At 35.3% G+C, this 15,193-nt stretch overlaps 1 protein-coding gene across 1 annotated transcript; it reads left to right on the forward strand.

Moving 5' to 3' along the window:
• The first annotated feature begins 2,621 nt into the window (after positions 1–2,621).
• LOC132931037 (uncharacterized) lies at positions 2,622–12,589 on the forward strand. Its single transcript, XM_060997228.1, has 2 exons — positions 2,622–3,264; positions 10,909–12,589. The coding sequence occupies exons 1-2, from the start codon at positions 2,988–2,990 to the stop codon at positions 11,052–11,054; spliced, it is 423 nt and encodes a 140-aa protein (XP_060853211.1). The 5' UTR covers positions 2,622–2,987; the 3' UTR covers positions 11,055–12,589.
• The last annotated feature ends 2,604 nt before the right edge of the window (positions 12,590–15,193 follow it).

The following is a 15,193-nucleotide window of genomic DNA, read 5'->3' on the forward strand; positions in this document are numbered from 1 at the left end:
TTACAACATATTTAAAGGAAAAAATGATATTTTACTAATTTTAATTTCTTAATTTTTTTTTTTGAATGACAATATATTTCTAATTCTATACTCTAAGTTTCTATAGCAGTCTCTAACCGTAAATTTGTTGAAAAATAAAATATAAAATCGTTCAAATTTCGTTTTTATGTATCAAAGTTCTCTAAAAAATATTCTGCTTATAGGAAAATGAAATGAAAAATGTTATTATCGTTTAAAAAAATAAAAGTTTAAATAACAATAAAATATAATTCTTTTAATATTTTTAAAAACGATGATCTTTTTTTAAATAATGAGTCTTATGTTCAAAAAACTCATCACATCTAAATATTTATACATAGCCTTAAATAAATGTACCACCGTACTTGTAACAAGAGGTATTGTGATAGTCGCGAGAACCAAACTGATATACGATCGACCACGGGTTCCTGCACCTGGATTATTATATCCTGCAGCAGCCTGCGGTTACCTATATATTTGTTTACGCCCACAGTCATATAATCTTCTTGCACTGAACGAGATTTATGAGATCTACGAACGATTAATTTTTAATAATTGTTATACACGAACGTAATATGTATATATAGAGGTGCTCGTATAGGTTAGGTCCAGGTGTATCAGCAGTATTACACATGGGCGCCCGTCTGCATCTGCAGATTAAATCTATGACGGGGTGAAATCATGACGTAAATAGATACAAACCAAACGAATCTAAGAAAATAATTGACGTATAATTATTTTTTAATGTTAGAATTAATTAATGTTACTAACATAGTAAAATATTAGGAAATATAGCATTGCTCTCCGCTGAGGTGAAACCTCTTATTTTAGAGATTGCAAGAGAGCAAGAATATATTCACTTAACAAAACTTAACAATTATGTATTATGATAGGTGCCTATAATAAAGTAACTATACTACCAAAGAAACAAAACTGTGGTTTTAAAAATGTATTAATTAATACATTAAATTTGGTAATATGCATATGTAATATGTATGTTATAAAACAATCGCTAATTTTAAAATTATTTTATTTAGGTACATTTGTAAATTATTTGAATTCAATATGTCTGTTAGGATTAACCGAATTACGATTTGGGAATTATTAAATAATAATTTATTTTTATATTAAATTATAATTTAATATTGAAACAAGTCTCGGCCCATCTGTCGTGGAATCAACTGTGGTATATCGTGCCACCCTCTCGGAGTCTCAGACAATATTAAGTATAATATTAATAATATATGTATAACGTATATAGGACATAGGTACACGATGGTATACACATTACACAGTACGATAGTATTACGCGGGTAACTACGACTTATTATGTTACGGCGGCGTAGCGTTACCCTTGCACGCCCGTGATTCACCGACGGACGCCGCGTTAGACACCGAACACGAAAACACGTGTCATAAATTATTTTAATAAAAATATATGGTATTAGCGCTATGTATATTACCCGCACCACGGCGTATCGTACAACGATTATGTTGCCACAGTAAATTAAAATTATAACCGTATATTATGTATATAGGTACTGGGTAGGCATATATACGACCGATGCGTTATATTGCAAAACGACCGATTTGTAATCGTAGTGCGGTTTAAATGCGGTCATTGTATAGGGCCGTTCTATTATAACGCTAAACGCACAGCGTTTGCCCTAAATACCAACGGCCTAAACAATTAAACCGATTATCCAAAACGTTTAAGAGGAAAAGAAATAAAAAATTCATTAAAAAAGAACATTAAGTACAAGAATAACGTGATAAATAATGTACAATATTAACATAATAACTATTATTATTATTGTATAATATTTGTTAATTATTGATCGCGAAGACCGTTTGCAGAGCGATATAATCCAATTAAAAATTGGGACTTCATTAAAAGTCCAGATTGAGGTTTAGAATAAAAAAATTTACTCATATACTTGCGGGTTGGATTAGATAGGTACCGATAAAAAATCTTAAAGAAATGAATTTTATTATTTTAGACTACAAACGGTTCGTGTAATCGTATATCTATACTACCGGCACATAATGGAGCGTTTATTTTTTTTTCTTTATTGCAATTGCTGTTCACAGCTAAGTGAATAGTGAAATAATAATAATAATAATAATAATAATAATAATAATAACAACAACAATATCAATAATGGACGACGACGATGAAAACGAAAACTACTAAAAGGTGAACGGAAATTGCGACCCGACGACGTCTGAAAATGCGTCACATCTTTAACGGCCGCCGTATATAATATAAAAATTATTATAATAAGTAATGACCGATCTCGCGGCGGTGAACGCTCAACTCGACGACGACTACGGCCCGCGAAAACGCATCGTAGGCCGTAACAGTACTGTAGAAGTAGTAGTAGTAGTAGTAGTAGTAGTAGTAGTAGTAGTATTAGGAGTAGTAATAGTAAATGCAGTAGTAATAGTAATAGTATTAACGCAATATTTTAGTACAATAACGCGGGCTGCGAAGCGGTTACGGTGCGGCGGCGGCGGCGTACGGCGGCCTGCAGAGCGCGCGTCGGTTGTCGATTTCCCGCGCAAAACCGGTCGGGGCAACACTGTGCACCGGCCGCCCGCCCCGCCGGTCCGCCCCCGGGAACGATCGACACAGTCGAGCGCGCGCGCGACCGTTATCCAACCGACCGAATTTCAAATTCAAAATCGTCAACGACCGCCGAGCAGCAGCCGCCGTCTCGCCGTCGTCGTCCGCGCGAAAACCTAACAGCTTGTGTATTTTTTTTTCCTTTCAAAAAAAAAAATAATATTTTCAAACCGTCGTTTTTCGCTGCTACCACCGCCATCATCCGTCGACCGGCTCGTCAATACGTTCTCCGGCTCACGAGTCACGAAACACATAAACGCGCGGACTTGGTCGTGCAATTCTTTCGTCGTCACAGAGGCGCGAGCAAGTAACATACACACCACCAGCACACGGACTTTCGGCCATGGTGTTGTCAGACGTCAACGGAAACGGTAAGAAATCGGCGGCCGAACGGTGGCTGAGACAGCGCAACGGGCAGCGGGCGTCGGCCGTCCGATGCATTTTCGGGCCGCCCGAGAAACGGGCCCATCTCATGGTGATCATGCGGAACGAGGCTGAAATGGAGCGAAAACGGATCGAGTTCGCGGCCCGGTACGAGCCGGTGGGCATGTCGCCGAGCGAGCGGCGCAACTTTTTCGCGGGACTGATCAAATCACCGCCGAATCATCATTACAACAACGGTAAGTAGACTGGCGTTAGGCAATGCGATAGTTGGCGCGATAATATGGCCGCCGCGCGATCGGAGCTGTAGACGTTGTTCGCGCCGAGTTACGGGCGCGTCGGCGCCGGCCGTTATGATATTTCGTTCGTTCGGGCGGGCAGACAAACGCGCGGGAAAAATTGGATCGTCCTCGGCGAAAGGCACGCGGTTTTACATTTCAATGTTTCATGCGATAATTCGTATTATTCGTGACAAATAAAAGTATTGCGTCGATCGACAATAATAAAATGCATACTGTCCATGACTCGCCCGTCCACCCGCTGTACCCGCGTTCGGTGGTGTTGTAGATTTCGTGCGCTTTTAGACAGGTATTAAAAAAATTGTATAGAACTATTAATTACTGTGACCGGTCGCAGCGCATTACGGAACGTTTTAACTAACGACAATCGAACGTATACGATAAAAAAAAAAATTATTTATCCGCGGTTCGGTCGCTCCAAACACGTGTTCTCGGTCCCTACACACCTGTTGCTGCATACGATCTTGTCCCTCCAAAAACCGTTTTGAGTTATCGCCGTCTGTGTCGAGAAATCCAACAGTGGTAATTTTTGTGCTCAGACAGTATGTATGTGAATACAAAGCTCTGGCTATAGAGTCGCGCGAGGTTAGGTGTTGTCGTTGTATTACGTAAACACACGTATCGCGGCGTTCGAGGTTATTGTTATTTTTATTATTAATATGAAAAGTATTTTATTAAATAAATAAAGAGTATTACATCCGATTGTGTGTGTGTGTATGTGTGCGAGCACGCGCGAGGTAAACCTTTAGCGACATAATAATCGCGATAACCACAAATAATAAAAAAATTATCAATAAATCACCACTCACAAAGCGCGTTGAGCCGTGTCTATGGTTGAAGTTGGAAACGACAGGTCGGAAAAAATTATTTTAAAAATGGAGGGAGATTGCGGTTGTACTCGTCCGAACGAACCACGGGCGTCGGCCCCGCGGCAGGTCCGCGTACGCCGTACATCGGTGGTAGCGTATGTAAGGACTGTAAGGCGTACGCACGTATTTTGCCGCCAAAACCTCTACGGTAGTCACCCGCCACATCTGCCCGGCTCGGTAATCCGACATGATAATATATTATATTATAAATTATACATGTAGTATACAATACGATCTCCGTCGGGATCGAAGTAAAAAAAAAAAAAAATCCTTTTTTTATGATTTTAGGTTAGGTATAATAATGGTTGTGTGTGTGTGTCGGTAGGTCGGCGTCGACATGATGGTCGGGGGTGCGGCGGGGGCGAGGGTCGGTTGAAATTTTAAAATGCACGAGACGTGCGCCGCGCGTACAACGACGATCGATATATACGACCGGTATAATAACGCGCGTTTTTCATTCTTCGCGCTCGGCCGAAATCGAACGTGACACTTTTGAAAACCGGTATTTTTTTCGAAAAAACGTACGGCGACGAGACGACGTGTCATCGTGTCCGTAAACGGACGGCTGGAGTTTTTTCTCTCCTAAAACTATTGCGTACACATATACAACATAATACATGCTATCGTTATATTTATTGTACACCCGGATAGTTTTCTCGTACCGGAGTCGCTGGAATAACATTAAAAAGCACGCACACTGTTCGTAACGTGTCCGCGGTGCACGTGTGTTTTTTTTTTTTTGAAAAAACCGAACGACTTATACGGCGCACAGTAATTCAAGGCCTTTTTCATTGGCGGGGTGGTGATGATGAGTGATTTATATATGTGTGTGCGTGTGTACATAATATATACGAGTGAATCGACGCGAAAGCGAATGAGACGTTGTACGCGGTGACAAAAAATTGGCGGGAAACTTGTGCGTAGCACGCGCTCCGCGTAAAAAAACCGAACGCGAATGTAACAACGGCGATGGATGTCGAAGGAATAAAAAGCGTCACCGGCGAACGACGAAAGGGGAAATCTGCGGAGAAAAAAAAAATCGTATTCAAAACGGGTTTTAGACGGCGCGCGGCCAAAAAACACTAATCGGCGGAGCGGCGTGTCCCTGTCGCGTCGCCGATATCACACGCGGCCGCGCGCGGAGAATGTCTCCGCCAAGGCCGTTTAATAATGCGCCGGCGACACGGCAGCTACCGTTTCGTCGGTGCGCGCGCGCTCGTAAATATAAATTGGGCGGGAAAAACTCGACGTACGCTCGTGTAGAATATTATTATGTTTTATGATCGGTCGTCGCGTATACACCTTCTCCACGCGATCGACGCAGCTCGTAATAAGGCGTATTATTATTATTATTATTATTATTATGATTATTATTACTATTATTTTCGACGAGTTTTTTTTTCCTACCTGCCGCCGACCTACGCCTCCCTCACCGCCGTACACTGCGCGCACCGTCTCATCTAGATTACAGCGAGAGAAAGAGACGGAGCGCGTGCGCGCGCGCGTATAATGTTTGAATTATCGTTTTATTTTATTTTTTTTTAATTTTTACGTATTTCGGTTTTTTTTTCATTCTGTTCGACGAGATAAAAAAAAATTTAAAAAATACGTCGACCGGTTTACGTTTTGTGGAAAACGAAAATAATATAAAACATTATCATATTAATACGCGCTCTTACCGATGTGTGCATACTAATAATTATTATTATGAACAATACGACAACGACGACCGTCGTTGCGGTGACGAAACAAACTGTTGGGTTTCAACGCAATCAAAATACTCGATCAGTGGCGGATTTCCTCGTATCGCGCACGACTGCCATTATAATGATATATATTGGTTTTAAAAAAAAAAAAATAATGAACATTATTATATTATTTTACGATAATATTATAATTATTATTATGTGATACTGTTATCGAGCAGTTTTCTCTCTTCTATTCGGTACGCGAGTTGATGTGTTGCAACGCGCACGTGATAAAATTTTTTTTTATTATTCCGTTTGCGCGTCGTCGCCGTTATCTGTAGCAGCCGCGGCCGTTCTCCGCCGATTATTATTATTTATTACGTCTAATATATATATATATAAATATATTATATTTTTTGACATGTATTATAGTACATACTAATATTAATAATTATGATTGTGTTATACTTGTATCGTGTATAATTTTTTTTTCACGATGATACGTTTTTTCCGGTTGTAACACGTTGTCGTTTTCCAGATAAACAATCTGATTTGGGTTCTCGGAATCGGACGGTCGACGACGGCGACCTATCGGTCTGTTGTGTATTATTGTTACTTTTTTTTTATCATAGACAAAATAATAATTGGTCGTTTAACCTTGAAAAACAATAATACAACATAATGGCCTGTTTTGAACCGCGGTCTTTGTAGCTTGTTCTAGAAAACGTTCGTTTCCGCGCTCCGCCGTCCCTCGCCTATATTATAGCATTTTGTCATCGTGCGCACCATTATAAAAAAAAAAATTAAAATTTCAACCGATCGTCATCACGACTATTATAGTACGTAATAGTATGTACGGTTTTCGCTTTACTCTTTCTCTACAACCGTTTGATATTATCATTCCGATTTCAGGAGCACCGAATTTCCATATTTTTTCCGACATAATTACACCGCGACGTCGTAATTACACGCACAATTTGTCCGACTCGCGCGCCTAATATATCTAATGTACGTTTTTCTCATCGTCCTGTGACGCAATCGATATTGTCGATAATCGTTCGCAATGATAGTAATAGTGTATAACATGATGTGCACCCAACAATGGAAGTAGGATACGAGGAAACCGGCCGCCGGACCAGAATGCCGAATTATTCGTTTCGATGGGTTTCTTTTGTCTCCCTGTACAATCGCATTTATCGCAGTGTCTTCTCTTATTGGCCGGGCAAAACGAGAAAAAAAATAGACAAAAGGTTATAGCCGTCACAAAGGTCTAGGTCACAGATAAACGTTTTGTTGTTACGCCGAATGCCGATGCTGCGCCTAACAACTGCTCCGTTTCCTCGCCGAATTCACTAGATATATCGTTTAAGGTCCCTCCTAATCCGCTGGGTACTTGGGTGTAATATAATATGTTGATGATATACATATCATATTATATTATTTTATATTATGTGCGAATGTAATACGTCATGCGATTCCAAAGAGAAAAATCAATCGTGTACCACTTTGAGAGGGTTAGTGGAGAAGGGGAAAGTAGTTGCGAGACTTTTTATTTTAACTGTCCCGTACCAGAGAGACGTACCACGTCTGCGAATTGATGTATATATCCATCCCCGATAATGCGTTTCGTTCGGAAACACAATGGCGAAATGCATGTCGTTCCCTATATACAGTATACACTGCAAGTGCAGTGTGTGTGTGTGTGTTTTATCTAACACACGCTCGCGCATATAACCTGTTGCCACAGAGGACAAAAGATTTAAAAAAAAAATAATAAATAAGTAAACATCCATATCCTTCTCACAAGGATTTAGTTAAGAAAAAAAAATTGCAGATGGTGAACGCATACATACACACACGTATGCATACACTGTACAACAGGTGGTTAATTTGCAGTCGAGCAGCTGCTGCTGCCGCGGAGGACATTAAAAACGAGTAGATTTTTTTTCTCGCCCACCGTTTCTTTTCCGTCGTATGTTACGCGTGCACTGCACATAGTATATATCATGATATATAATACACAGCGTGTTTCCTGCGTTTGCGGATGTGCTCACCGCAGAACACGCATCATTAGGATTAGGTCATCTCCGCGATTCCTGGTACATTGCACACGCGTATAGTTTTTTCGTATTTCCGTTAAGTCATATTTTTAAATCCCGTATCCGTTTGGTTTCATTAAATAAGATTATACGCAATTATATCGCAAAACTTTAATTTTCTGTATACAAACTTAATCCAATAAATATATAGGTATATTTTATGTATACAACGAGCGTTAAACACCGATAGTTTGTCTCCATAGCTGGACATACTTAGTAAATTGTCTTGCAGGGATTGTGTTCGAATGTTTAAGACGTTTAACTGTTTAAGTCTTCAGATTTGTTTAATTAGATGCACTCGACAATGCATTTTATGTCATTTATCTAATTTAAAATGGTTTTATCTATCTATCCCGTAGTCAGTTTTCACACAGTTGATTGCAGCAGACTGGGGATCTTAGTAGGTTGTTGTGAATTCCTCGTAGATTTTTAGAATTAGTTGATCAATTTTATAAGTTTCTGCTGTTTTTGTTTGGTGCAAGATTACAACAACATAATTATATCAATTGTCTTATCTAACACTAGTAATATTGAGAAAACGATGTGTATGGAAGAATGATTTAATCACCACCGTCGTGTAATAATACTTATAATTTTTAAGTTATAACTTCATATGTATATATTTATAGATCGTTTTTGACGAATGTAAAGACATTATGCAATTATGTATAAAATAATATTATAGTATAGATAATATATACGATATCGATGAATAATTTATAGTTTTGTATATGTATAAGTTGACTTCATATCCCGGGTTCTATATAACTAACCTAGCTGTACTATATATGCACCTATGTACCGATATAACATACAAGTGTTTGTTTTGCTGTTAAAATTTAACATACCTTTCTTTTGGAGCCATTAAAGGTTTTTTATATTATTTAAACATTAACGTTTTGATGTGTTTTATTTTTTTTTACAATTTCTTTAGGCATCAGAGAAAAGTTTCTGTTTTCTGTAAAATAAATAATTTGTACAATATATTATTATTATGACCGTGAATATTAAAAGCATAGTGAATTAAGACAGTTCGGATTTTTGTTTTACGAGGTTCCGTCACTTGGAAAGTAAAAAATAAATTTATGACAGTTTTTTTCATAAACTTTGTTAATATAATAATAATAATCGTGTGTAAATAATTGTGTTCTTTTCTCTAACGTTATTATAACATCTAACTGAACGTTAAAAAAGTGATATTATATTTACAGTATAATATTTTTAATGTATTTTTTGAAAAAAAAAAATTGTTAACGTTCAAAACGTCAACAAGCAGTGTGCATCGTAATAACAATAACTCTTGTAACAACACATCACGCACATTTTTTTCTCTCCATATTATATTATTATCTATATACGTAAATACGATTTTACATATTATTATTGTACGCATTATTATAATAATGTTGTACAATTATAATAACTTCTTATCGAAAAAGAGCAGAGATAAACCAATATATGCATAAGCACACGTGCATATATATAATAACTTAATATAATATACGTATCATAGGAGAAAAAATTCTTTTCTACATAAAACTATATTATAATTTATTATAATATATTAATATCGATAGACTATGGTAAAACGTTCCAAGTCCAAAGTGCGTGATACTTCAATAACGGGGAATCGCCGTTAACATGTATCGTAAATACATCAGATGGTTCAGTGTTCGGACGTTTAAATCGCATGAGCGTACACTACAAGTATCGTAATGTCAAGGTTTAAACCGACTAAAATGTACCAACAACGTGCTCTAACGCGGAAACCGCCAATTTTGTGGTTTATCAATGATTCCGTCGGCGTATAAGTAACACGTTGTAATTTACGGTACCCAACGAATAAAACAAAGCTGTTTATAAAAGATTAATATAATAATAATAATAATATGATAAACTACTATTATAATATAGGCCGGCTAGTAAGTTGCGCAACCGTTGTCATCGACATGGTTGTCATCCGCTCAGCTATATATTATATTTTGCTATTTATTATTATTGCCATCGTGAAATATTTTGCATTACGATAGTATAAAACCTATTGATAGTATCAACAACAATTATATATTTTTTACGGTTATTCATTATAGTATATATAAATATATATATATCATGTCATAAAATGTAATATAATATCCTTATCACGGCTGAAACATTGATGGCTTTTAAACTCTAAATCTTCGTCATCCGCTGTTGTAATATTCTATTAGAAAATATAACTGAGCCATAAATTTAAACGCGGTAAATGGGCACATATTTATTTATTTATCGCTTGCGTTTATGAAGCGGTTAAATATTTACCATGACACGCCACCGCCGTCCCTCTTTTATTCAACTATATAGATTTCGGCGGTGTCCTAAGTCCAAATTCGAAAGTATTTAGTGCGCGTATTTATCATTCGCAAATATTCAAATCTTGTGCCCTAGACAATAGTTTATACAAAGTCCAAAAATAATAAATGTCAAGGAAAAATCATATACTTCTAACGCGCGTATAGTGATTAAATTATAATGATATTATAAAGAAAATATCCGCACTCCGCATTTCACATAAATGGAGCCATCAAAGTAAATAACTATTGCTCTAAAAATATAAATTATAAATTACTCTAAACTATTTGATCGGTCGAAATTATAGACCAAACACTAAAACGTACGTATTATAATTATCTTTTTATTCAAAATAGGTACATATAGGTCGCGTTATAATTTTTAATTACTAGTTTTAAATTTGAACAAAAAAACAAGCAAATTCTATGTTTGAAGTGTTAGAACAAAATTCTGCAAAATAAGTGCAGACCATCGTGTTATAGCAAAATTAATTCGTGTACATCTTACTCTTCACATTTATACACTCCAAAATGTTCCCATACCATATTCTTAAAATAAATTGTTCTTAATTAAATTTAATGTGTTTTTTGATTTCAGAACATAGTACAAAAAATTTGAAAGGCGATAATCGCAATCACCACTACCAACAACAGCAACAGCAACACCATCATCACTATTACCAGCAACAAAAGCAGCAAAAGAACAATAGTTTCAATCAACCACCCGACGACGAAAGAAATTGACTACGAAATTGACCAACTATTGTGCGTGATGGGGGGATGTATCATAAATCGTAATCGATATTATAATATATTGTGTAACATTGTACCTAAATCGCAACGATCTCTAGCCCCACAACTCGTACAACTACAGAAAAGACCATTTGTCCGTTTCCTTCTACATCTGTCTACGTTATGAATCGTCTCATTTGCTACACGAAATCCGCGCGTAATTAAGGTTTTTGGGTGTATAATCGGGTTATTAATATTAAAAGTGTATTAATTTTTTTATTTCATTTTCGTTCCGTTCAAAGTGCTCGTGGCGTATGGTTTCACGTCTGCCAACGATCACTTTGTACCTATTATATTTTAATACCTATAATAATATTGTTTAGACTTATTGAAACTTGACGCTCACTACGGGTCCACAACGTAATTTATTGTAACAGAGTACATATATTATTTTTATTTTTATTAAATTATATTGTTTGCGTGTTGTTGTCCGAGTTTTGCACTCACAATACATGATGCTCGAGTGTGCATGTAAAATAAATATTATGTTATATTAATGCGAGTAATAAGAAAAAAAAAGAGAAAACATTCGACACATAAATATTTGTACAACTTAACAATCGTCCTGAGTAGTGTTTGTGTGTGTAACAACGTACGTAATAATTATTTACTCCCTGCATCTATACGAACTCAGATAGAAAAGGTCAATAAAACTATAACAAACAACTCGGTTCAACTATAGATTCGAATAATAATCGTAAAATCATTTAATTTTATTACGTTGTACTCTTTTTTTTTTTTATCGTCTCGTCTTCGTGTACTGTCATTGCTAGGCCAAAAACGCTAAGATTTTACATATATAATTAATTTATATACATTTTTAAACACATTTACTCCCTTTTTTCTCTCTTTTAAAATGTATTCATCACCAGATACTCAATCGCAGCTATATATGACTATATATATTAGCTGTTAAAGAAATATTATATGCAATATAAATGCTAGTCCAATTTGTTACGGTGAGAAAAAAATATTTATGCGTTATTAAAGTAATGTATATTAAACATATACATTAATGAGATTATTATATATTTATTTACAAATATTATTATTATTATTTAATTATTATTATTATATATTTTTTTTTCTAATCAATAAATTAGCGATTTTAATATGCATAAATTTATATAGATACCTATTATTATTTTATATGGTTATTTACTTGATATATTAATATCATATACGGCCATAATGGACATTTTTTATTATATAGACATGAACACTGATTTGTATTTGTGACACATTAACTATTATTATTATTATTATTATTATTATTTTAATTTTGACTATTTTAAATATTTAAATTATTATTAAAACTTAGACGATATTGATGATATATTTAGATTGTAAGTAGTATATATTTATAGAAAGTAGTGCGTAGAAAAATAATATAACACGCGGAAAGTGTCATTGAGAATTATATTATTATATATTACATACGTTGGTGTTTGACGAAAAAATATATTAACAACTTTTTGTGTTTTTAATTGTTCGTTTTGTTAGTAGTACATTTCTACAGTACGTTGTACTAGCGTCAGAGACGTTTCCCTAGAGAGTAGTTTTCCCGCCGAAAGTTGGTCGCCGTACTGACATTTTTTTTTCCGATTGCACGACCGTGTGACTCATAAGTCGCGCTTGTGAAGAAGATAAAAAAACAGTGTTATACATGTGTGTGTGTATGGTTAACCGAGGGTCGGATGCGTTTCCGCGAGTATAGAGACTAAGAAAAAGAAGAAGCAGCAGCGGGTACGCGGCGTACGACGCTCAACGTGTGTACACAAAAGAAAAAACACCTTCACGCCCGTATTTTATCATTTTTTTTTTTACGTCAGCGGAGGAAGTGCGGACGCGGCGTGTATATATACTATATACTAGGTGTATATACACGTGCAGTGCACGTTTGTGAAAATAATAATAAATGTATAAGTTAAAGAAGTATATAAACCGACTACAATGGGTCGCCTTCTCTATCCGTGTGCATTCGGGGAGATGACAAAACACATGACGTCCGCATCCGGTTGTACGCGCGCCCGTTATGTGTGTGTGTGTGTGTGTGTGTGTACTGTGTAATACATGCCAGCCGTTGACGGTAAGTCACACGGTGTGTGTGTATTTAGGTATTATAGACTGGGCGCACGTATCCGGTTTTGCGGTTTGCGATGACATCGTCGTCTTCGACCGTACTACGTCCGCCGCGAAATAAATCTTCGTCGTCGCGTCCCATTAATTATAATCAAAAAATAATATTACTCAAGTTCCCCTCGTGTACGCGGCACACGTGTGTGGTACCTACTCCTGCCGGTGTGCGTGTCAGTCATACATAGCCACACGGTACATTTCAGTCGCTGCGAATCGTATTTAAGACATGACTTTTAGCTATAACTTATAATATTATGTTTGTATTTTGTATACCGTTTACTTCATGTAAGCGATGTGCTGTTTATATAATGATTAGGTAGATCATACTTTTTAACGTTCTTATACGATTTTTTATATTGTAATTTTTAGCTATGAGTTGCAGCACGTACGACTTGCGGGCGGAATTTTGCCAATACACGCCGAGCTTTAGAAAAATGTTCTTATAATAATATGTAGTAGATATTTGATTGTTACGCATTACAATAATAATATCTAACTATAAATATATATAGCCTTGTACAAATGTATCCAATTTTCATGCATTAGAAATTCAAATTTCAAATTTTATAAAAGTTAAAACCGGTAAAAGACGTTAATATTTGTATCTACAATATAATGTTGTGTAACAGCTTGTATGAATTTAAAAATGTTTATTTTTTTCAACCTGTTTAAGGATACCTAGGACGAGAGAAACTTAAATAAAAGTTGTTTTCACCTTATAGTAATGTTGTATTTGGTTGTGTATAGTCTCATACACAATAATCATAATAATATATTACTCTATCACGTCAATATTTCAGTCCAATTCGTATAAAAGAACTATCTCCTGCGCGTTATATAAGTAAATACCAACATTGGCAACATTATTAAATATTTTGGATATTGATTATGAGTATTATGAGACATTATGTTTGCTCAAATTAACATTTATATTTAAATTAATGAATTGGTACCTTTATTATGAATTATGATTTCTTTCATTAATTTTACAAACATAATATAAACTATTAAACTTAGTTTGCGTTATTTAATAAATAACCTATACTAAATACAATAAAAATACATTCATGTAATTCAAATATAAAAGTCGAATATTATAAACGTGTATTCTAGTGGATTTTCGTTAAACTGTGATATTATGACCAGTGACATTCTAAAGAATATAAGAAAAAAATCTTAACTTTTACTAGAAATAGAATGAAAATACTCAATCGACTCATGTAATCTTTGGAATATGAAAGATGTGTTCATTGGATCAGAGGTATTGATGTTCGCGAATTGACATGTTCGTTTCACAGCGATTTCTTCAAGGGTTACAATGCAACGACTGTTTGATCGAGAATCGTGGACGTCGGGTTTTTCGTTTTACGTATATTAAGACTATAATAATTCATTTTTATGATTTATTTATTGCTACAATAGTACCATTTAACTATTGTAACTCGTAGTAATTGTTATTTATATAATCTTTGTGATTCTCATAAAACGTACGTTCTATTTTGCATTTCTTTGTGTAGTACATATTACATATATAGTTGTTATGATTATTCTATTCTATACGGTTAACCTGGTTAGGTGACTACCATCATGTTTTATAAATAGTAATTGTTATTTACATTAACGTGTTATAATTTACACAACAGATTTGATTATTTTGAAATACATTTATAAATTATAAAGCACCTGGATAATGAATATAGATACTTGTCGTTCGTGAAAAGGGGTGATAAAGATGGTACCTATAGATGTTGTTGGATAAAATACCGTAGACAATTTTTTATTATTATCGAGTTTACCATGTCACTGCACGTGTCTTACAAAGAATAAACACTACAATAGAATTTACGTTAGGTACAGACGAGCCTATAAACATTAATCATATCTAATATTTTAAACGAACAACGCGTATGCGTAACGTCGATATTATTACACGTGTGTAAGTAGGGATATTT

The sequence above is a fragment of the Rhopalosiphum padi genome, chromosome 4 (genome assembly GCF_020882245.1).
Source record: "Rhopalosiphum padi isolate XX-2018 chromosome 4, ASM2088224v1, whole genome shotgun sequence".
Lineage (NCBI taxonomy): Eukaryota > Metazoa > Arthropoda > Insecta > Hemiptera > Aphididae > Rhopalosiphum > Rhopalosiphum padi.